The 23,431-nt window shown below is 43.2% G+C and overlaps 2 protein-coding genes across 2 annotated transcripts in view; one reads left to right on the top strand and one right to left on the bottom strand.

Moving 5' to 3' along the window:
- Window positions 1-23,431, bottom strand: part of LOC131880149 (leucine zipper putative tumor suppressor 2-like) — a gene marked incomplete at its 3' end in the record, with an annotated part of 47,196 nt that overhangs the window by 7,129 nt on the left and 16,636 nt on the right. Inside the window, 3 exon segments of the mRNA XM_059226677.1 lie at window positions 2,858-3,077; window positions 3,157-3,334; window positions 3,819-3,945. Of these exon segments, the coding sequence (XP_059082660.1) occupies window positions 2,858-3,077; window positions 3,157-3,334; window positions 3,819-3,937 (517 nt within the window).
- Window positions 8,265-9,709, top strand: LOC131880151 (3-oxoacyl-[acyl-carrier-protein] reductase FabG-like). The gene is made up of 4 exons (XM_059226679.1): window positions 8,265-8,686; window positions 8,760-8,945; window positions 9,063-9,231; window positions 9,304-9,709. Exons 1-4 carry the CDS (start codon window positions 8,437-8,439, stop codon window positions 9,545-9,547), a joined length of 849 nt encoding a protein of 282 aa, XP_059082662.1. The 5' UTR covers window positions 8,265-8,436; the 3' UTR covers window positions 9,548-9,709.

Below are 23,431 nucleotides of genomic sequence, written 5' to 3' on the forward strand. Positions count from 1 at the left end.
ACTAGCACTAGCAGTGTTAATACCCAGCCCAAAACGTCCAAGACAATAGCAAGCTTGCATTTGGCGATGGATGGAAAACCATTTGCGGTTCTCTTCTTTTAAGTGAACGCATTAAATTCCAAGTATCATCATCCTATTCATACAGCCATCAAGAATGCAACCCTTTCTCTCTGACTCCCGACTGTATGTTTGTATGTACGTATGTGCGTATGTACGTAAGTACGTATGTGTGTGTGTGCAAATGTATGAGGCTTTGAACGTAGTTCCGAACCCATTGGTTGGCCCGTCCCATTCTTCCTCACGCACTTTCTCTCCCCCATCTAACGCAACCAACCTACCAACCAGTCAACCCACCAGCCAACCTGCCAAACATTAGAGCCCCGTCGTCTTGAAGGCAAAATTGCCATTTTCTTTTGAATCAATCACCCAAACCCTGACTTGCTCCACGATGTCAGCCCGATTTCGAGTCATGAACATACTTTTTGCAACATTGCTGACAAGGCACTCATTGTATCTCTTCGGATCATTTTTTTGCTCCCACCTCGAAGAGATGAATGCATCACAATGTTGTAATCCTTATTCCAGGCCTTGGGATGCGCACTAAACTACACACCATGTACGTATAGCAATAGGCTTCTTCCACTAGATTTGCCATCCTCAATAGTCGTCATTCATGGGTGCAAATTTGTTTCTTTCATCACATTTCAATTACAACTTTGGACTTCCCGCGCCTTCAAAAAGGTAAGTTTGTGCGTGTGTATCTGAGTGTGAGCACGAGAGAAAACTTTTAAATGGGGTCAAGATGTAAGAGCAAAAACCATTGGGCGGCATTCCTATTGCTCTGATACATGGCCCAAATTTGAAAAGGAAGTCCCACACTCGTTTGAGGTATGTAATTCAAAGACGCCTCAATGAGACCACGTGTCTTTTATTGCCAATCTTAATCAACGACGACCAAATCTGTTGAAGGGGCAGGGCGAATATTTGCAAATGTGCAAAATAGGTTGCCTGACCCATATTGGCTGGCAATAAATTGTACTTCAAAATTTCTTTTAGCTGGAAAAATCCAGCAGAAGGGGTATTGAATACAAAGTGACGGCAAAATTTGGTCTTGACACGTGAATCAACAACGCATTTGGGGTCGCCATTTCGCCATTCACTGCTACGTGTACTGTACCTATTGTAGGGGCCTGCAGCATCTAGTAGAGTGCGAAGTATTGCTGGCTACAAGAGTGGGTGTGTCGAAATGGCTCGTACGTTAAATGGTAATTAGCGTAGGAGCCTCAAGATCGAGCTAAATGGAGGCCTTTGCATACCTAGTCCTTATTGAAGATGTTTGGAATGGATCCGGCATGTGAAATTTTATCGCCTGATTCTATTCGTTTCAAGTGAACTCGATTTCGTGCCGGGAAAGCTTGGAGAAGGGCGGACAGGAATTCAATTTGGTTCATTTTTCTTGTTTATCAAGCGAATCATGTTTACCAGCACACACGGCTGAGCAAGGTGGGACGACAAAAATGCACTAAGATTATTTTGAAGAATGTGGAGAAAAGCCACAAGGTATTTCTGACATAGACACGACAATCACCCCAAGCGAGGGAGCTTCGATTCAGATTTGGTATCTCGTGCTCCATACGACTACATTTCGGGATGTCGTTCAACACACTTCCATCGAGAAGATTTGCTCAAGTCCATTGAAACTGGCATTAAGATCTCCAAATTTGAAAGGAAACCCATTTTTGTCAGGGTGATTCTCGGAGCAGTTGATCCTCTTTTTCAGAGTTCTTATCTCCTCGGGGATTGTCATCCCATATTTGGAGGGCGACTAACAGAGTTGAATCATCGATATGGTCAGGGACATGAGTTTGCGAGTTTGATGCTCCTCTCAGGAAAAAAGATGGTAACATATAGAACAATTAATAATCACTTGTCTAGGGCAAACCCTATCCTCCTGACTTGTCGTGACTTTGAACGGACGGACCACTGTGCAAGCTCATGATAGTCTCGGGAACGGTCTGTTAACGATGGCGTCGTGAATATCTGGCATGAATTAAAGTTTTCCAACTCGTTCCAAATGTTTCCGCATGCATTGCATGAGCGAGGAATTGCAACATTTCCGTCTAACCGATTTCGCTCGCGATATCGACAATATCTCCAAGACATTGAAGCCCGGACCAATCATTTCAATTTTTTGACCTAATTCTTTTGCCTCATTTTGACCCTGGGCTAGAAACCCAGAAATGTGGTGCTGTTGAAGGCTAATAACTCAATTTCCTCTTCTCATTTGCATTTTGAGTAAATGAGCGACGAAAGTGGAAGAATTATGAACCAGTTCATGATAACAGGGATGCTATACTCGCTCAAGAAAAAAATCGTTTTGTTTTTGTTTTGGGCACCCTACGGCTGCATTTCTATCAGCTATTATTTTGGCGCAAACTCGTGAAGGTGACCTCTCCTTTTTGAGCTGACAATTCATTGATCTTTTTCGCTCTCGTGTATGAATATTTCGGTTTGCAAGCGTCACGTGGCCTCTTCAATCCGATTTGGCAAATGAAGATCCAGATTAAAAATTTGCATATTATGAGGAAAAGTGGGGGGTACCAAGTGAACACAGACAGTAAGGGTAGAGGTTCTGGTTGTATTGAGAGTCGACCCAAGTTCTAGCCAGGAGGTTAGAGACTTGGCACCATTGCCCCAATTTGGTAAGGTTCATTCAAATTCTCTACAAACTACGGTGATGCATGACCCAGATAGCCAACCTCACACACGATCGCCGGGTGTCGGTATTCCGCAATAGTCTTTTCATCTCGGATTCTGCCGACCTTGTTGACCCTGGTATCCTTTTTTTTGCACTTACTTCCGTAATGTCGGCGACCATCTTTGATGAGTGGATGGCCCGGTGCGAATCCCTCATTGCCTGGAATCCGATTGCTCAACGGCACATTGGGCGGGATGGGCGGGAGAGATCCATTAAATGAACCGTACGGGTTCGTTGGGGTTGACGCTCCTGACAAGCACATGAGGTTCCCGCTGTTGGGATTGGGCCTGAAGGCTATGGGCCGGATCATTGTTTTGCCCTAAATCGAAAAGAAGCAGGACCATATTTGTAAGTTAACGTTTCTCCGTGATGATGGCGGCCCATCTCGAGGTACTTACTTTGAGGTTGGGGACACCACTCACGGGTGCAATCATGGGCGGATGCTGATGATACTGATCAATGTCTTCATAAATTGGGACCGGACCATTGCTTGAATTGGTCATGTTATTCGTTACTGGTGGCTCGGCCAGGCTTCGACGTGTTCGAGCAAAATTGGATGAGCCCATGGATGAAGTGCTGGAAAGTGATCAAGACGATCTTTTGTGAGGAAGTTCATCAAATTTGAATGATTCCACGGGAATGAAAGTTTTCCCCTCCAGCATCATCAAACACAATGGACTTGTTTGGTTTGGTCGACCTCGCTTTACCACAAGAGGAGCCGGTTTGTGGGGGATATTGTGATTTCATCAAAATCAATTTATCAAGTTTACCCAGAATTTTTATGCTGGCTCATGTGGTGGTTATCAAATCATTAGGGACATAAATCTTGAGCAAGATTTCCTGGGCCACGAAAACTCACGGCCAGTCCTGCCAGCCATGCCAAAATAGATCGGCGGAGCTTTGTCCGTCCAATCATCCGCCATCAGTGCCCATCGCCATAACGATGGATAATTACCTAATTAACTTAGGGACAACCGCGAGGATCATACATGCAAGTCCATTGTGGCTTGGTCGTCGGTACCCTCGTTATAGCTTTGGTTATTCTAATGCATATCCTCACCTATTGCTAATAGTAGAGTAGATGACTTCGGAAGATGCACGCTCCACGGTTGGCGTGGGTGAATCTTCATCTGATATCAGGGTCTCATGGCCTGAATCGGCCTGATTAAGAGTCGCCATTGTCAGACCTGAAACATTAGAAAAGAATGGAGATGGTTTACAACGCACGAAGATGAAAAAAAAACAGACCTAGCTGACTACATCCATCCGCCACTCGACAATACGTACCTATGCCTACGTACGTACATGAAATGCTAATGGAAGCTGGCTAAGCCCGTTTTCGTGGAGACAACCCGTGGGTATGGTGGGTCGGATCTACGCTTCGTCGCTCAACTCACTTAGGTCTCATTTGTTGAACGATCATGGGAAAATACGAAACATCCTCGCCACGTTAAAGAGCCATGAAATGCGTGTGAAGAGCATTTGACTCGATGAGGGGCCCTAAATGGTTTGTTTTGATAGGGTTGAGCCCGCGCATGGCCTCATTTAACGACTCAATTTTTTCTCATATCCTTGAGCTTTGCTGGAGCACGCTCGTCGCATGAGGAGGTATGGTTTTAGATGGCAGTTGGTGAATTACGCATGTTCTTATATGGTGGATATGGGGCTCTGAGTAAGTTCATGTTCACATTCGTGATGCTGACGAGTCGGCGTGGTTGGGTGATGGTGCGGTAAACTCAGAACACTGAAGAATATAATAATGACTGACTTGATATCTCCTCTAGATCATCGGATGAGTGTTTGAGTTGAGATTCGAAATGTGTATGCTCAAGCTCATTGTGATGAAATCATGAAATCACTTTCCAACCAGCAGGATCTACCTAGTGACATCCATCAGAGTACTCGACGTAGAGCCCTTGGTTATGGACTGAGTGGCAGTGAGAGAGACCGAGATATGAGTTGTTCATGTCTCTGAATGGGTCATGACTGGCACATCTCAAGGTGAAATGTCACACACTACCCCGACGATTTTGGAAAAGAAAACCAAAAGATCCAAACACAAATTTACGTCCTCGGAACCATTTCCAATTATCTTGTATACAGCACAATCAATCGTTGTACCCGTGGCTAATATCCGGCATTTTCCAACAATTGATCGCCCTCCAGATCAAAGTGGGTGTTTTCGTTTCTTCATGAACGCTCCAAAGTTACAGAAATTAAAAGACCGTCTGTATACTTTAGGGACCCCTTTTAAGCAAAACTACATTTTAGACAAATCGTTTCTGTCTTCTCTTGGGCTTACTTAGTTGAATTTCGCGCCCAACATTCACTTTGCTTCATTCATCATTGTTAGCCAAATAACGTTGCACAGCCAAAGGTAGCACTGGAACTCTGAGTTGGAACATTTCAGCATTACCGATAGATCTGTGGCTGAAAATCTGAAGTGAATGTTTCAACTACTTAGTTAAGAGTAAAAAATTCAAACTGAAACAAAGTTAAAAATAATGTCGATATGACTGAGGTGTATGTTAAAGATAAATCAAATAGATTCAATTGAGCGGCCGTCATCAAAACTTTGTCATCCATCCTCGACATTAACGATGTGATACAATGCATAACTTAAGTGAGCACAAAGTTTGGGTTCAATAGCACACATTGCGTCATTTCTATTCCAGGACAGGGTGATTTCACTTAGTTGTTGAATATGTGCCCAAACCCTTCTTCCAAAGAAAAGTTTAATATAACCTTTCTCTTTTTCTCCGGAAAATCTAGGACGAGAATGTTTCAACTCTTTTTAGCTTTAAATCTCTTTAGGAATTAGGAAAACATTTGTGTGCAAATCTTGAAGATTCTTCAAGCCTTTTCAAAGGTTTGTCTATTGAATGCATCTCTAAATTTGAATCAATTATTGAACAATGATTCTCCAAAAAAATGGCATTGTAAGCGAGTGAATGCAAATTTCTCTTTTTCACATTGGTGATTTTCATTTCGAGTAGAACAATGAATTCGATTAGAATGGTGTTTGTGTTGGTAAATGCCAACCTATCGGCAGCATTCGCTGACATTTAAAACCCATTGCTATCTTCTATGCATTCTTAATGAAGAAGTACTTCTTTGATCCCATTCGACGATTTCTCGAGGCGACAAATCTAAGCCAGGAGAACTTGTGAAATTTAAAGAGTGCTTTGATTGCTCTTTTTCTACATTGGTGGAGATTTATGCTTACGATTCTCGTGGAGCGCTTTGTCCATAAAGTCTGGCAATTTGGTGCTGGGTACATTGAAAAAAAAAGCCTCTTTGCCCACAAGTCCTTATGGCTGCTTTTTAAGTACCACCTCAAGAAGGAAGGACGGCTTAACTTTCCATTACACCAAACTTAGCAGGCATGCCAAATGAAATGATATGCTCGCCTCCCCTTTAGGCGAGACTCGCGGAAGAGTATCTTGAGCCGGCCATGCAACCACGCCCATTGATCCAAAATTGTAAGTTGTGCGGCATGATCAGCTTGTGTTCCTTTGATCATATTCACTGTGCATATTTCAGTTGCACCATTTACCTATGTGAGACCTCCTTCCTAGACCACATTCCTGCGATGCACAAGGCAAGTCTTGCCCGTGATCATCTCTGTTTTATGACGACTTTGTCTGGAGAAAATTGACTCCGTTTTAGAGCTGGGCCATTGAAAACCACCATACTATACGTATGTGCAGTATAGCCAGTCCCTCTTTGAGCATAAGGGGTCAATAAATTTGACAAAATTGGAGATTGTTAAACAGCTTTTTGCTACGTGAGATGGGCATGCCGGTAATTTGGGCAAATGGGGACAAAACTTAGGCTCTGCACAAAGCTTATCAGCAACGCCCAGCACCATAAAATGAGACTGACGAAAGTTAATTGAAAATGAAGTCCAAGTTCCGGAATTGTTGATCAGAGCGTGACGACTCAAGCTTAAGTAGATGTTCACACTCTGTCGGATTAGATTCATGTCTGGGCTTGTAATAAGATCTACTTGCAATTGGTCCTTCATTTTTGGTGCCTCTAGCCAGGTCAACTTGCCCGCTGAATTTCCTCACTTTTTTCCACCTCAAACAAATTAGTTTTTGATAAATGCATGAGAAACGGCCCAAAGCGCTATTTAAAAAAATCAACAACCAAGGGGTGAGAGACAAGGCTAGTTTTTCTCACAGAGTTGATAATTATAGGCATCAGATCACTCTGGTTGTTCTCATGCCTCAGGTTATTGGGTACTTGACCAACACCGGGCTCAAAACCAACAAAACATTCCCTACATCCAAGTCTTAAGGCCTTGTGCACGATACTTATAATGTATACAAATTGTGCCGTACTACTACTACTACTACCACTACTGGGTGCATATTCATTCATGGGTGAACGTATGTATATGTACGTACTAGTAGGTTGCTACTAGCCACACGGCGCTTGGTCATCTTCGCTTTATCAGCAGGGGATGCTAGGAGCACTTCTAGGGAGTGTCCAACTGAGGAAGATGTCGCTTGACGAGGTGATTGTCATTCATCTTCGGCACCCCCACCCCACTTAATCTTTGCATACAAGTCATACTAGGTGGGCCTCGCTCAACTCGAACTTTGGCAAGGGCCATTCCCCAACCAAGCATCAACCCCGAGTACCTCTCTCTCTCTCTAGCTAGACAAGAGAAATCGAGAATCGGTTTTCATTATCATAATTGGACGCGCCTTTGTATGCGAGGAAATGGGGTTTCCCTGCATTATCACTTTTATGAAACGTGCCTCGTCCTTGAATGTCTTTTTGTTTGTCAATCTTATGACAGAGCTGTATTGATGTAGATTTAGTGAATTGATTGCCATATTTCAAATCTAGGCAGGGGTTGACCTCACGAAGAGACAGAAGATCAAATACATGAAGCTTGATTCGTCTGATTGTCCATACCGCCTACTTGAACTAAGAAACATAAACCCTTTGTAATTCATTTGAACGAACTTGCTTACTTTGTTGGAATGTTAAGTAAGGCACAATAAATCCAATTTGACTTGCCTATTGTACTTGACGAGGTCACGAGATTTCTTACACTTTATTTGCATAGTGATCGTACTTTAACCTTTTAAGCGTTACATTTAGTGGAATGAATTAGTTCGTTTAATACTCTTTGTTCCCAAATACCCTAGTTACTCCTTTTTATGTTGTTGTTAAGCCTTGCTCTTGATATGGAAAACAAAACACGTCCCCCTTTGAAGTTCGTGAAGACATAGATACAAGACTGGACGAATTGTCCAAAGTGTCTGCGCGGAACAAGGGTTTATCACTTGACGATTGGGTTCGCTCTTTGTTTTAGTTCTAATGACAAATTTGTTGCCTACTGTACTTTGATCTAGTAAGCATATACCTTTATCTGTGCAGTCCAGTTTGATCAACACAGGTGGCCTTGTCCAAGTAAGGGCATGGTAGGATTAAACTTGTCAAGGATGATTTCAACCCTTTTCGCCAGTATCTTCAGCCTCATTAATCGAAGAATCAACATCCTAGATATCTTGGCAATTAACAGGATTGACCTGAGAATGCCAGTGACGCAGTAAAAGCGACATCATACACCTTATTCAAAACACAGTTCGTGTGATAAGTCTGACAGAGCCGTTATATAACACAACAAGAAGCAACAATCATTCGGCAATCGTGAACACATGGTCAACATGTCGAGAGTAGCATTGATTACGGGAGCCAGCTCAGGTATTGGAGCGGCCATTGCTCTGGAAATGGCTAGAGTGGGCCACTATGCCCTCGCTTTGACCTCTAATGAGAGTAAAAACTTGGCGACCGTGGGTCAGCAATGTTTGACAGAAGGTGCCAAGGAAGTTCACTTGATGGTGAAGGATCTCATGGACTTGAATCAATGTCAGGACTTGGTTTCTGAGACCGTGGAACATTTCAAAAGTACGCATGACAATGAGTCAGATTGGTGTTGTTTACACTCTCTCCAATGAGACAGTTTACAATCTTTCCTTAGAGATGGATGTGTTTGTGAGCTGTGCTGGCATGTCTCAAGGCGCCCAAGATATCGAGGATAAATGCTTGAAAGGAGTGGAAAACGTGATGCGCCTCAACTACTTGTCCCCGTTAGCTGTAACTCAAAAAGCACTACCACACTTGCTAAAAACCAGAGGCAGTATTCTCTACATTGGGTCGACATTAGGTACGCTACTTTACTAGACCTTAGGTCTTGGAAACCTTTAAACGAACCGTTCTGAATCTCCGAGACGGTTTTCAAGTCTCACTAACGTTGTTCATCACGATTCGTTTGGCTTTATAGGAACGATATCCTCCTCCGGTGTGATCGACTATGCTGCTTCAAAGTCTGCATTGCATTCCATGGCACAAAATGTGGCTCAAGAGTATTCCGCTACCGGCATTCGAGTCAATGTTCTGGCTCCAGGAGCCATTGCCACTGAACTATTCAACGACATCATGGGCGCCGCCAGGTGGGCCATTTTGATCATTCATTGAGTATAAACTATTCAATAATGGAGCATATTTCCACTCTTGCTTTGTAGTCCTGAACAATTGGACGAGTTTGGCAGTCTGATTATTCCCATGGGCCGACTGGGCCGGGCTCAGGAAATCGGTCATTTGGCGGAATTCCTCGTTTCCGACAAGAACATGTACATGACGGGATCTGTCATCAAGGTTGACGGAGGCCAGGCCAACGATAAAAAGGCCGGACAATTTCGAGCTGGAGAATTCATGCGCGCTGTTGAGATGGAAGCAGCCAACAAAAAAGGACTCATTGTCAATTAGCTTTGTTATCCCCGGAGTTCGTCAGCACCTGCACCCAGAATAGTATTACAAAAGTGTTAAACAAAATTTGCAACAATTTGTTGTCGGAGCAAACTCATTTCAACCCATAAGGGGTTAGGCATCGCGGACTATTTTTCTGCTTTCGAGCTAAGCGATTGACGAATTCCTTTGATATTCCACATTGGACTAGGACTATCCAAGAGTCATTTAAACTTCGCACATAGTTCTCAACAAAACTAAGGAAGTGAAAGCCTTCTCAAAGTCATGAGGTCAGGTTAGCTAAAATCTTACTTGATTTAGTTCTTCCATATGGGAAACAACATCTAAATTATGATACGAAATTACTGAAGATGTAAGAGATCAACTTTCATTTACGCAAAAGAGGAACCTCTTCCGGTAATCACATTGCTGACGTTAAATTTTAAGCACAAAGTTGAACCTCGTGGACTTGGCTCTGCTTGAGGCATTTGAGAATTGATGTTTTAATCTCGGAAACAAGTCTTTGCTTGATCATACGCTTGTTGCTTCAGCCATGAACCACTGGAAAAATGGACGAAGATGCTACGGTCTAGAAACAACATTTTGGAGACAAGTGAACGTTTTTCAGTTGCATTTCCTGTCAAAACATGTTCCAAGATCGAATGGCATAAGTTGGGAATCATTGGGGCCATCAGAGGTCGCGTGGGGGAAGAGTACCTAGATACCCAGGATGGCCCCAATGATCAACTCGCGAAAACCCCATACTCGGGTATTGTTTGAGCATCAGTTTTAGTTTGAGCTACAAGAGGCTAGATTGGCCAATATATAAACAGGCTACAACGGGCGCAAAAACGTGGCTAATTCGGAAATTGTGTTCCTACAAGCCCCAACATCTAAAAGTTTTCTCCTAAATCTGGTCAACCTGAAGAAACCATTGACAAATTGCTTGAAGTTATTAATGCTATGTGAAGCTTTCCATCAAAATCAGGTTCTAGTTGTCTTGGAGAGTAGGCTTCAATACATGAGAAAAGCTAAGCGAGACATGGCTACTTGGTCTCTGTACAGGCAAGGCGTTTTGTTCTACCCGTGCCTTCCGTTCTACGCCATGCAGCTTTGTCTTTTGTTGGGTCATCTCCTCTCTAGCTCACCCTAGTGTCAAACATTATAAACGTGATCTCGACGTATGCCATTGCGCAAGCCAAAGTCTCTGAGTACACCAATTTTCTGCTGTTGACCAGGACAACTCGCATTGGCTTTATTCCATGATATATTGAGCACAAATTGATAACTTGATAATGCATCTCCACTCCATCATTTTTCATTGATAAGCATACTACCTACCCGCTCTCGGTGGTTCTTTCACTCGGTTGGACAAGTATGGATGAAAAGTGCCCATGAGGACGTCAAGACATTTGGGCATGTCCTAAAGGCTTTGACGACGAGGAAGAAACCCGCATATTTCGACACTAAAATCATCCACATCCGAGGATCTGTCAACTTGACAGGTTCGAACCTTTCAAGCTTCAGGTGAAAATATGGTTCAATTGAAAGGACAGGATTGATTGATCCTCACTCAACCTTCTGAGACAATATCAAGCCGGATGAATAGATCCTTTGTGCGCTAGAGCTCCTATTCTTGAGCTCCAAATCTTGGAAAGTGGGAAATGAACACTTTCCTTTTTCCTGCCAATGCTATGCTCAGGAATCTGCACACGAATCTTGATTTCCTTTCGAGCTTTCAAGTATCAACACTCCACAATCCAAACGAACGTCTTCTACGTAATTCTCAACTAGCTCACAAAGTGAGCAGAACGAACCCAAGATTCGTACTGAGGATCAATCAAGCGGAATTTTTCTCAGGCATTGGGCAACCGAGCTATTCTCCCGATGAGTTCTGGCTTCTCCATCCAACATTGCAGCCATTGAACCGGAGGAATTGCTGCGCTTTTCTTTTAATGCAGCAGCTCCACTAATGCATCACTCATTGAAAACCATGTGAACGCCGACTTCTCGTTCGATAGAGGCCGGCATCTCAAGCTCGCCAGAGGCAAAAGTAGTAATAGAAGAAGAAGAAGGAGAGGAAGAAGGAGGGCGCCTTTGACATCTCATGAATACCAAATCAAAAAATCGACTGAACTTGGCAGAACATTGGGCCGAGATTTGAACTTTTCTTCCATTCCGTGGCTTCCGAGTGATGTGTGTGAGAACAAAAATCGGCCACCAAGATTCAGGTATTGGAAACAATGGCGAGGGTTTGAGGTTTCTCCAGTTACACTATTAAACACCGATTTGGAACCATCGGCGTTTTCTTAGGGATGGTTAAATGTTCTTGTGAAAATTCCCACGATATTATCACTAAGAGCTCAAATAGTAACAGCGATTACCAAAGCAAAAAAAAAACCAACACTACTAGGCAACGACCCTATTGTTTCTCAAAAGTCAGTAACATTTGACATTTGGGATTTTTCATTTGGAAAATGAAGAGCTATCACTGATCGGAAACCAGAAATGGGAAACGTTCCTTCAGGGTTTTATGTAGAAAAGCCGATCCAAATTAAGGTTGACATCTTATGGCGTGGGCCGTTCCCATTGACGAATAGATCCCCCTAAAACCTGGCGGTCACAAGTCTGGTGGGTCAAACTATGGTCAATTTCGCCACAAACGAGGTTGGCCGTCGTCGAAATTTAGGAGAAATCTCTTAATGCAAATTCTTGGCCGTTTCTCAATCAAGTCCCACTGAGACAATTTCCTTTCCACTCCCTCTGATCAATCACTCATTCGGACGTCCATTTGTGCATATTCCGCACCTACAGTACCCCTAGCCCACCACTGAAACCACCACCATCTTCTTGATCATCATTTTCATCATCCACCGATTGGAAATGGACCTGGGATTCGACGTGGGTTATCTTAAAAGGGGCCTCTTTTTAGAGTGCAGGGCATCACCATTAAAAGAGTTGCACAAAAGTCGAACCGAGGCACAAAGTATTATAATCAGTCTCTATTCAGACACACGTACGTACCGCAAGCCTTTCAATGAGGAGATTTGCCGCAGTGTAGAAAAAACCTCTTGAGTGCTCTTCTCGACGACATTTCGCTACCAACGGCGGCTTCTAAGGCTGGAATTGAGATATCGCCAGTCTCACAAATAGGTTCAGATGGCCAATTTCGTGATTCAAGCTTATCGCAAGACATTTCCCCATCCAATTTGGGGCCGGGGCTCTTTCCTAAAGCCACGCGGCACCTGCCAGGCTTTTATGCCAAGGGTATTACTCTAAAGAGCTAAAGGGTAATAAATATGTAAAATAGGCTTGAGGCGACTTGCACTTATGAGCGAAGGAGGAGGAGGAGGAAGGGGGAGGGGGGGGGGGGGAGTCAAGCTGGCAAACGTGAACTTCCAACTCCCTTTGGTACATTTACCACCGGTGGGTCAGAGCTAGCAAGGCTTTGGAAGTAGTAGGTAGGTACATACAGTGCTACAAGTGGTGGTGGCGGTAAGTGCAGCATGGTGAAATCTACCGTCTTTAATGGGCAGCTCACTTTCGCTCCTACTAAACTACTACAACTACTTGCTCCATGATGAGGACGGAGGCAAAAAATATAAGGATCTCTTTCCTCTGAGGCCCATAACAATCAGTTTGAGATGAAAAGAGAGTAAAGCGAGATGGCGGATGAGAGGACAAAACCCCCCGTCATTTCCAGGATTTGACCCAGAACCGCCAATTGAAGTTTTGCTCTGGCCGTCCGTGAAAGCGACGTATTCCTGAGTGTGTTTAGTGGCAGCACCAATTTGCGGTTCACTGGCCCTCGTCAGGTTCTCTTCAGCTTCATTTGCTTTGTAATTCATCCCGATTTGACCATTAGTCAGCTCTTTTGGTCGTTTACCTCTGACCAATCCTGGTCGAGCAAGTTTCTATCGCACATTAAGCCTTTGCATGTGCTTTCAAACCGGGCCAAAAGAGATCCATCATTGGTTATGCGTACCTGAAATCAGAATCAAAAGTCTGCTCAATGGCAATTCGGCGAAGGTAGCCGGTATGATTTATTTTTATGGGGGGCCAGCTTTGCATAAAATGTGAATCAAGTGTGCAATGAACATTAATCAGTGGACCACAAATGAGATAACGTCATCGTAGCAAGATTGCACTTCCACTTCCACATACGGTTGGGATTCCCAATCAGGACATTGTCCTACCACCCACATTCCATTAATCAATCAACTTGCTTCACAAGACACTTCAAATCGCTGCTTCCATTCAAGAACCGGGTAAAAAATGCTTTCAAGCGGCTCAAAAGTCGGGCCAAAATGGGTCCACAAACGAAATGGCAGTCTTTCAATCTTTTAGCTTTGGGGAGCAATTCCATTTACCGTTTACTTTGAAATCCACGAGAGTAGTAGAAATGGTTCCTTTCTTCTCTTAGATGAGGAGAGTAAAAAAAGACATTTTCTCTGTCATTTTGAGCATCGCTCTTCAGCAAATTGTGCTGTGATTGTGTAGGCATGATTGCTAAATCAAGTCCTTCACAGTTCTAGTGCCAGTCCAACTTGAATGCCTTCGGAATCATTGACACTTTCCTAAAGAAGAGAATCCCAAACTAGCCACTCTCACTTCCATTTTGACACAAACTAAACCAGCATTCTGAACGAAAAAAAGGGAGGTAGCGTAATCGGACGAACGAGACCCTTGGTCGTTGCCCTTGGTGTGCATACTTTTATCACTTTTTGAGAACATGTACTGAAGAATCCGAAGACATACCCCACCAAGCGGTTAGCGAATACCAGTCTCCAGCCATAATGTGTCAACTTTGACACCTAAGAACGTCAGTATTTTGTTGTGAGCTGGGCGATGCAATGAAACTTGATACAGCACAGTTATCAATCACTTTTAAGACAAAGGAGAAATTCCAGTCCGAGTAGGTCGTCGAGATCAAACGAGAATGATGCGTTTCTGAACCACCTATATATGAACTATTCTCAATCTCTGGTCATCCGGCGGGTGTCGAATTGATGAGCATCAGAGCGATATTCCAGTCGACCAAGATGGGCCTCAGTGTGGCCATTTCGGAGTCAAATATCTGGCTAGAACTGTCCCATCATTGCCGTTGTATTTGTTGAAAGTGGTAGTAAGTTCTTTTGGCACTGCAAGCTCACTTTCTACAAGGAGAGTCAAGCGTTTGGCATCTTCATTGAGAGACGCACCAAGGGAACATTGAAAGTCGAGCTTAGTCACCCTCTCTCTATTCATGCTAATGCACCGTTACCAATAAAAATCTTTTTCGTTCATAGTTCTATTTAGAGAGAGAAAAAAAGAGAACTCTTCCGGGCCTTTCTCCAGAAACAATGACTGGACATAAAACTGATTGTGTGCTCATTTGAATTTAACCACAAGCTCTATGGAAAATGAAAGTGAACACTCTTCGCGTGATTTTCTTGTGTTTAGGGGAAAACTTTTATCGGCTTACTGAATCTCGCCATTAAAGAGGTTCTTAATGTCAAAGTAATCAAGAGCAGACCATGATTTAGCCACATCAGAGGGTGAATTCGTGGTTTTTCGTTTCCATTGAGTGAATAGGTAGGTAGACCTTCTCTCTATTGCCGATTCCTTCCTTGAAAGTTGAGCCCCGACTCAAATTCATGTGGGGCAATTAACTTTTCTCTTTCAAATGGCCACCTTGGATCCAAAGCCATTTGTTTCTTTCTTTCATTCTTGAGATCCATTATTGGATGGCCCGATAGAGGGAAGGAGAAGGAGGAGGTTGAGGACGAGGCTGTTTTGGTTTCTTTTACGGCAAAGGGGAATCAAATTTGTAGTTACATCATGTTTTTTGCCATGTCGAATGCTAACGCTTTTTGTGTACTTTTGTTTTGAGAGCCCTGAGTTTAGGAAACAACATCCATACCATCGCAAAAAGACGACGGCTGTACCAATTCTCCCGGAGAAATCTGGTGCGACAAAAAAAGTTACTTGATGGATGGAAGCATGAATAGTGCCTCCTTGGCGCGACATCCACATTCATAGATGCTTTCAAACAAAGAACCTCCGTACCCTGTAATTCCGTGCATACCACGTAGAGCTCGGATCTCAAGGCCAACCTACGAGAGTGTGTGCTAATTGGTCGTAAATGAGGAAGAGTTCGTAGACTACAAAAAGTAAAGACTCAAATAATAAATCAAAGATTGTCAAACCAATTGTTCATCACTATGATCAAGTTACAGTCGGTTTCCTGATCTCATTTGAATATTGGGCAAAGAGGATTTTGAAAGAAAAAAATGACTAACCCACCCACCCCCATCTCCACGCCTACTTGATGATGACCTTGATTTCAATCCTGTGTCAACATATTTGCCCAATTAGACCCACTCCTTCAAGTGTGGTTGATTTATGCAAATAGTATTTCACGACGTTCGTTCCAACATCTCTTCGAAACTTAACGTGTGGTTTAAGGTATTTCTGAAACATGGTGGCTTGTCAAAATCAACGAGAATGTGGTAGGTTGTTCATGGTAACATCGTGTCTCTTCTCCTGATGGATGCGAAGCTCTTTTTGGGTGGGCATAAGGCCCATTGAACCTCGTGTTACACTGTATTTTGATGCCTCCCACACACATACGGTACGTAAACCCATACACAAGTACCTCCATATATGTGCACTTCAAGGGCTCGGTGATATAGTGGTGTTGCTTTAGAAGCCAGTGTGCGAGTGTTATTCCAAGACGATAGCGCAATTGGAATCTCTTAACAAATCGAGAATGAGCCACTTGGATCACGCCAATGGCTCAGAATTATTGCCAAAAGCGACAGTCCCCGCTTGATCTCAGCTCCGCTTGGTTGATGGGCTTTGCATTTCTTGAATACTTCCAAGTGAGAAGTCGGCTCAGATTTGCCAGAACCTCGGTAGTGTTGATGTCATCTGTCTTCCGCCAGTAGATTTATGAAACGATGTCTCAAGGTCGTTGAGCAAGTCTTCACAAAAAACTCCAATTCCGTTGGACGCGTGGGAGGAATTTTGATAAGATTCCAATGGTTGATGAATAGACCGTCGTGATGTTCACTCAACATCCCCAATTTCCATAAATGCACAAACAAGATTGATTTTCAACCGGCAAAATGGATGCAAGGGGAATATCATTGATCGGCACCTCTTGCCCGCGGGAACAGAGTTCATGATATCAACCGGGTTCCTTGATAGCTTTTTTTAGGTAGGCCAATGATAGCACTAACTATTGAACACGAATCATTCCGTTTCTAATGATGTCGTGGGGGTTGAATCCTCATCCCACGTCCCTCTGTGTATAGTACATGCATGCCATCATAGGTCTTGTTCCCGAATGGAAACTGTCCTGATAGATAAATCCATCCATGGAATACATTCAAAGCCACGATTCGCTCCAGGGTGGGGCAAATTGAGGAAAAATGAGTTTTGTCTCGAAGCGGCTTAGCTCGGGCGCTCTTCTACGAGGCCCGTTCGAAGTCATTAATTCTCATCGAACTTCCTCAGCAATATGTATTTCATCCATTCCCGAATTGCTCAGCCTCCGGATCCTCCCTGCTCAACGACGGAGTTCTGGGTTAGAGTGGATCTAGAGACTCTGATGAGAGCAATGCCCCATGTTAGCCAGGAGCAGAGTACACCAATCATTCATTACTCACCAGTCAGCACCATTATCTAATGGATGAATTCAAGTCCAAGTTGGCCGTTGATCAAAATCACACCTCCGTTCCTTTGGAACTTGTGATTGACTGACTGACTTGAAGTGTGTTGTTATCTGGGTACCTTGGAGAAGGATGATGATCATGAAGATGAAGATGGTGATGATGATGATGATGATGATGATGATGATGTTGATGATGATGATCACATCATGAGGAGGCCAAGGACCAAATTTAGGGCAGATTCAAATCTCGTTGTGAGTCAGCCTTTTTTATTTCTGACTCGAGGGATATACCGGTGGAGAGGGTATCGTATGGGACTTTAGGTACGTATAATCCTATCATGATGAATCTCAAGCAAGTTCTCGGATCTGGCAGGCACAATCATCATTCAATGTATCTTTGTGCTAGGATAGTTCAAATCTCTTTCTTGGTCCTTATCATCATTGACTCACACATGGAGGCATCATGCCGTTATGATATGTAAGAACTACTGTTCGTACGTACGTACGTANGAATGCCTTCGCAATCATTGACACTTTCCTAAAGAAGAGAATCCCAAACTAGCCACTCTCACTTCCATTTTGACACAAACTAAACCAGCATTCTGAACGAAAAAAAGGGAGGTAGCGTAATCGGACGAACGAGACCCTTGGTCGTTGCCCTTGGTGTGCATACTTTTATCACTTTTTGAGAACATGTACTGAAGAATCCGAAGACATACCCCACCAAGCGGTTAGCGAATACCAGTCTCCAGCCATAATGTGTCAACTTTGACACCTAAGAACGTCAGTATTTTGTTGTGAGCTGGGCGATGCAATGAAACTTGATACAGCACAGTTATCAATCACTTTTAAGACAAAGGAGAAATTCCAGTCCGAGTAGGTCGTCGAGATCAAACGAGAATGATGCGTTTCTGAACCACCTATATATGAACTATTCTCAATCTCTGGTCATCCGGCGGGTGTCGAATTGATGAGCATCAGAGCGATATTCCAGTCGACCAAGATGGGCCTCAGTGTGGCCATTTCGGAGTCAAATATCTGGCTAGAACTGTCCCATCATTGCCGTTGTATTTGTTGAAAGTGGTAGTAAGTTCTTTTGGCACTGCAAGCTCACTTTCTACAAGGAGAGTCAAGCGTTTGGCATCTTCATTGAGAGACGCACCAAGGGAACATTGAAAGTCGAGCTTAGTCACCCTCTCTCTATTCATGCTAATGCACCGTTACCAATAAAAATCTTTTTCGTTCATAGTTCTATTTAGAGAGAGAAAAAAAGAGAACTCTTCCGGGCCTTTCTCCAGAAACAATGACTGGACATAAAACTGATTGTGTGCTCATTTGAATTTAACCACAAGCTCTATGGAAAATGAAAGTGAACACTCTTCGCGTGATTTTCTTGTGTTTAGGGGAAAACTTTTATCGGCTTACTGAATCTCGCCATTAAAGAGGTTCTTAATGTCAAAGTAATCAAGAGCAGACCATGATTTAGCCACATCAGAGGGTGAATTCGTGGTTTTTCGTTTCCATTGAGTGAATAGGTAGGTAGACCTTCTCTCTATTGCCGATTCCTTCCTTGAAAGTTGAGCCCCGACTCAAATTCATGTGGGGCAATTAACTTTTCTCTTTCAAATGGCCACCTTGGATCCAAAGCCATTTGTTTCTTTCTTTCATTCTTGAGATCCATTATTGGATGGCCCGATAGAGGGAAGGAGAAGGAGGAGGTTGAGGACGAGGCTGTTTTGGTTTCTTTTACGGCAAAGGGGAATCAAATTTGTAGTTACATCATGTTTTTTGCCATGTCGAATGCTAACGCTTTTTGTGTACTTTTGTTTTGAGAGCCCTGAGTTTAGGAAACAACATCCATACCATCGCAAAAAGACGACGGCTGTACCAATTCTCCCGGAGAAATCTGGTGCGACAAAAAAAGTTACTTGATGGATGGAAGCATGAATAGTGCCTCCTTGGCGCGACATCCACATTCATAGATGCTTTCAAACAAAGAACCTCCGTACCCTGTAATTCCGTGCATACCACGTAGAGCTCGGATCTCAAGGCCAACCTACGAGAGTGTGTGCTAATTGGTCGTAAATGAGGAAGAGTTCGTAGACTACAAAAAGTAAAGACTCAAATAATAAATCAAAGATTGTCAAACCAATTGTTCATCACTATGATCAAGTTACAGTCGGTTTCCTGATCTCATTTGAATATTGGGCAAAGAGGATTTTGAAAGAAAAAAATGACTAACCCACCCACCCCCATCTCCACGCCTACTTGATGATGACCTTGATTTCAATCCTGTGTCAACATATTTGCCCAATTAGACCCACTCCTTCAAGTGTGGTTGATTTATGCAAATAGTATTTCACGACGTTCGTTCCAACATCTCTTCGAAACTTAACGTGTGGTTTAAGGTATTTCTGAAACATGGTGGCTTGTCAAAATCAACGAGAATGTGGTAGGTTGTTCATGGTAACATCGTGTCTCTTCTCCTGATGGATGCGAAGCTCTTTTTGGGTGGGCATAAGGCCCATTGAACCTCGTGTTACACTGTATTTTGATGCCTCCCACACACATACGGTACGTAAACCCATACACAAGTACCTCCATATATGTGCACTTCAAGGGCTCGGTGATATAGTGGTGTTGCTTTAGAAGCCAGTGTGCGAGTGTTATTCCAAGACGATAGCGCAATTGGAATCTCTTAACAAATCGAGAATGAGCCACTTGGATCACGCCAATGGCTCAGAATTATTGCCAAAAGCGACAGTCCCCGCTTGATCTCAGCTCCGCTTGGTTGATGGGCTTTGCATTTCTTGAATACTTCCAAGTGAGAAGTCGGCTCAGATTTGCCAGAACCTCGGTAGTGTTGATGTCATCTGTCTTCCGCCAGTAGATTTATGAAACGATGTCTCAAGGTCGTTGAGCAAGTCTTCACAAAAAACTCCAATTCCGTTGGACGCGTGGGAGGAATTTTGATAAGATTCCAATGGTTGATGAATAGACCGTCGTGATGTTCACTCAACATCCCCAATTTCCATAAATGCACAAACAAGATTGATTTTCAACCGGCAAAATGGATGCAAGGGGAATATCATTGATCGGCACCTCTTGCCCGCGGGAACAGAGTTCATGATATCAACCGGGTTCCTTGATAGCTTTTTTTAGGTAGGCCAATGATAGCACTAACTATTGAACACGAATCATTCCGTTTCTAATGATGTCGTGGGGGTTGAATCCTCATCCCACGTCCCTCTGTGTATAGTACATGCATGCCATCATAGGTCTTGTTCCCGAATGGAAACTGTCCTGATAGATAAATCCATCCATGGAATACATTCAAAGCCACGATTCGCTCCAGGGTGGGGCAAATTGAGGAAAAATGAGTTTTGTCTCGAAGCGGCTTAGCTCGGGCGCTCTTCTACGAGGCCCGTTCGAAGTCATTAATTCTCATCGAACTTCCTCAGCAATATGTATTTCATCCATTCCCGAATTGCTCAGCCTCCGGATCCTCCCTGCTCAACGACGGAGTTCTGGGTTAGAGTGGATCTAGAGACTCTGATGAGAGCAATGCCCCATGTTAGCCAGGAGCAGAGTACACCAATCATTCATTACTCACCAGTCAGCACCATTATCTAATGGATGAATTCAAGTCCAAGTTGGCCGTTGATCAAAATCACACCTCCGTTCCTTTGGAACTTGTGATTGACTGACTGACTTGAAGTGTGTTGTTATCTGGGTACCTTGGAGAAGGATGATGATCATGAAGATGAAGATGGTGATGATGATGATGATGATGATGATGATGATGTTGATGATGATGATCACATCATGAGGAGGCCAAGGACCAAATTTAGGGCAGATTCAAATCTCGTTGTGAGTCAGCCTTTTTTATTTCTGACTCGAGGGATATACCGGTGGAGAGGGTATCGTATGGGACTTTAGGTACGTATAATCCTATCATGATGAATCTCAAGCAAGTTCTCGGATCTGGCAGGCACAATCATCATTCAATGTATCTTTGTGCTAGGATAGTTCAAATCTCTTTCTTGGTCCTTATCATCATTGACTCACACATGGAGGCATCATGCCGTTATGATATGTAAGAACTACTGTTCGTACGTACGTACGTACGTACATAAACTGCATGTCAAGAGAGTTGGATTGGATAGGCGAAAACGAAACTGACTCGTCGTAGAGTCGTAGAGATGCTTTGGTTCAGCATTATGCATGGGTTAGAAATTCAATCCTGGAGATTCTGATTTATCTGGCACTCAGGTCTCTTTTTCAAAGCATCTAATTTGGAGAATGACAATCCAGTTCGGGCAGCCATTTTCTGGTCTCTCATTCCCATTCTACATACGACAGAGTGCTGGGGAAACAAAATACAAATCCACCATGGAGACTAACAGACTTACTCGGATACTCTTTTGGAGCGCTAACCATTGGTACAAAAATACGTGCATGGCAATTTCTTGCCTCTGCATACATACAATCTGAAGCCCCATGTACACAGTATGTGCGTACACTACCACTACTAGGAAACTCAGGAGGCTTTATTAAACCACCACTGGGCCTTAGATCAAGCCGGTTTCTCTTCAGGCCAGAGATAACTGTGTATTTGATTAGAGATCTATGTGAGGTGGCTATTTCCTTGGACAAATAGAGAAAAGGGACCTATCTGTTGGCATAGTATGGAATTCCAGGAACCAAAGTGACGGGTCATTTTACCAAACAATGGACGTGGATTCAATTTAGACCTCTAGAGTTTAACCGCATTTGATAAACAGTAAAGCTCAACCAATTGATGTCATGATAGAGGACAAAGCCGTTCTATGGTTGCATTGGTTGTTAGGTAATCTAAGAAACTACCTGCTCACAACTACCTGTATATGTGCGGTACAACTCACAATAAATCCCCATCACAATGAATGCAATTTTTGCATGTGCAATGATTTCCCAAAACGCAAAGTCATTTGGCCATTCTGAAATATGAAATAAAAACTCCCTCTTTTATTTTCAAAGACAAGCTGAAAGAAAAATATTTTAGAACGTCTTTCAAGGTGAGATTTGTCAACTTGAGCTCTGTCGGTGGTTGTTTTTGTTGCGTGTTCATAGACGATTATAGGCCCAAATGCTTCTGGCCAATCCCTTGAATCTTGAAAAGAGCGGAAGTTTGATTCATTCCCAAGGTTTAGCTACCTCCAAAACAACCCGCCCCCAGCCCACCAACTAACTCATCTACTAGTCTTTGACGACAAAGCCTCAAGCCCAAGATGAGGCTTTGAGGTACACGACCGATTGAAGACCGACCCACCGAAAGACTCACGTACGAGAAGTTGCTCTGGATTTTTGGCCAACACGGCTAATCCATCAAAATCATGGCAAAGACTTGCAACTGTGCCATGATGGCCACCAGCTCAAGACTGCTGATTGCCTTCATCGTTTCAACACTCGTAATTTATTCATTGCCTCGGAGAATCGAATAACTCTTCTTAACACACATACAGATGATCGTGTGGTATTGAGGGGGTTGTTAGCGCAGCTACGAGCTTTGAAATGCGAGACATTTGATTTTAATCCGAGCACAATGATTGGATGCGATCGTATGACCTGATTTCCAAAGACGTTTGGGGTTTTCTTTGAAGCGTTCAACTCGATGTTTGTCATGTCCCTTCTATTCGTAGCTTTGGTACATAAAAAAAAATATCGTGAGCAATCCCAACACGTGTACTCCTTTCCAGTACCAGAAAAGAACTGTACAAAGGAGCACGAACATTCACTCGCTCAACAGAGATAGTGTTCACCACTTACTCATGTTAGAAATATGAAAAAAAGAAGACATGTGAAGGCAAGTGATACTTTGAAAAACTACGGTACATTAGTGTTGTATTCATTTAGGCGCATTGAACCTTTTTCCCCCGATGATAAATGGAAAGTAGCTCTTCTAATGGATTTGAGCGGGTACTTCCGACTACGAACACACTTTTTGGCACACTGTTTGGTGGAAAAACCCTCGAGGTTAATTGTGAGAAAAAATCAGAACCATTTTGACAATGGCATACGTCCACTCCACTCTGATGACTGATTTCAAAACGTTGTCAAGATAACACGACTCTCCTGAATCAAAATGTTTTCGTTTCCACCTTGAGTCGGCTAGAATCAGCCAAATACAGTATGAATGCGAATTCAAATGCTAAAAGAAGTGACTACAAAATGNTATTTCATTGACAAATTTTGTGCTATGCCTCGAA

The sequence above is a fragment of the Tigriopus californicus genome, chromosome 5, assembly GCF_007210705.1.
Source record: "Tigriopus californicus strain San Diego chromosome 5, Tcal_SD_v2.1, whole genome shotgun sequence".
Lineage (NCBI taxonomy): Eukaryota > Metazoa > Arthropoda > Copepoda > Harpacticoida > Harpacticidae > Tigriopus > Tigriopus californicus.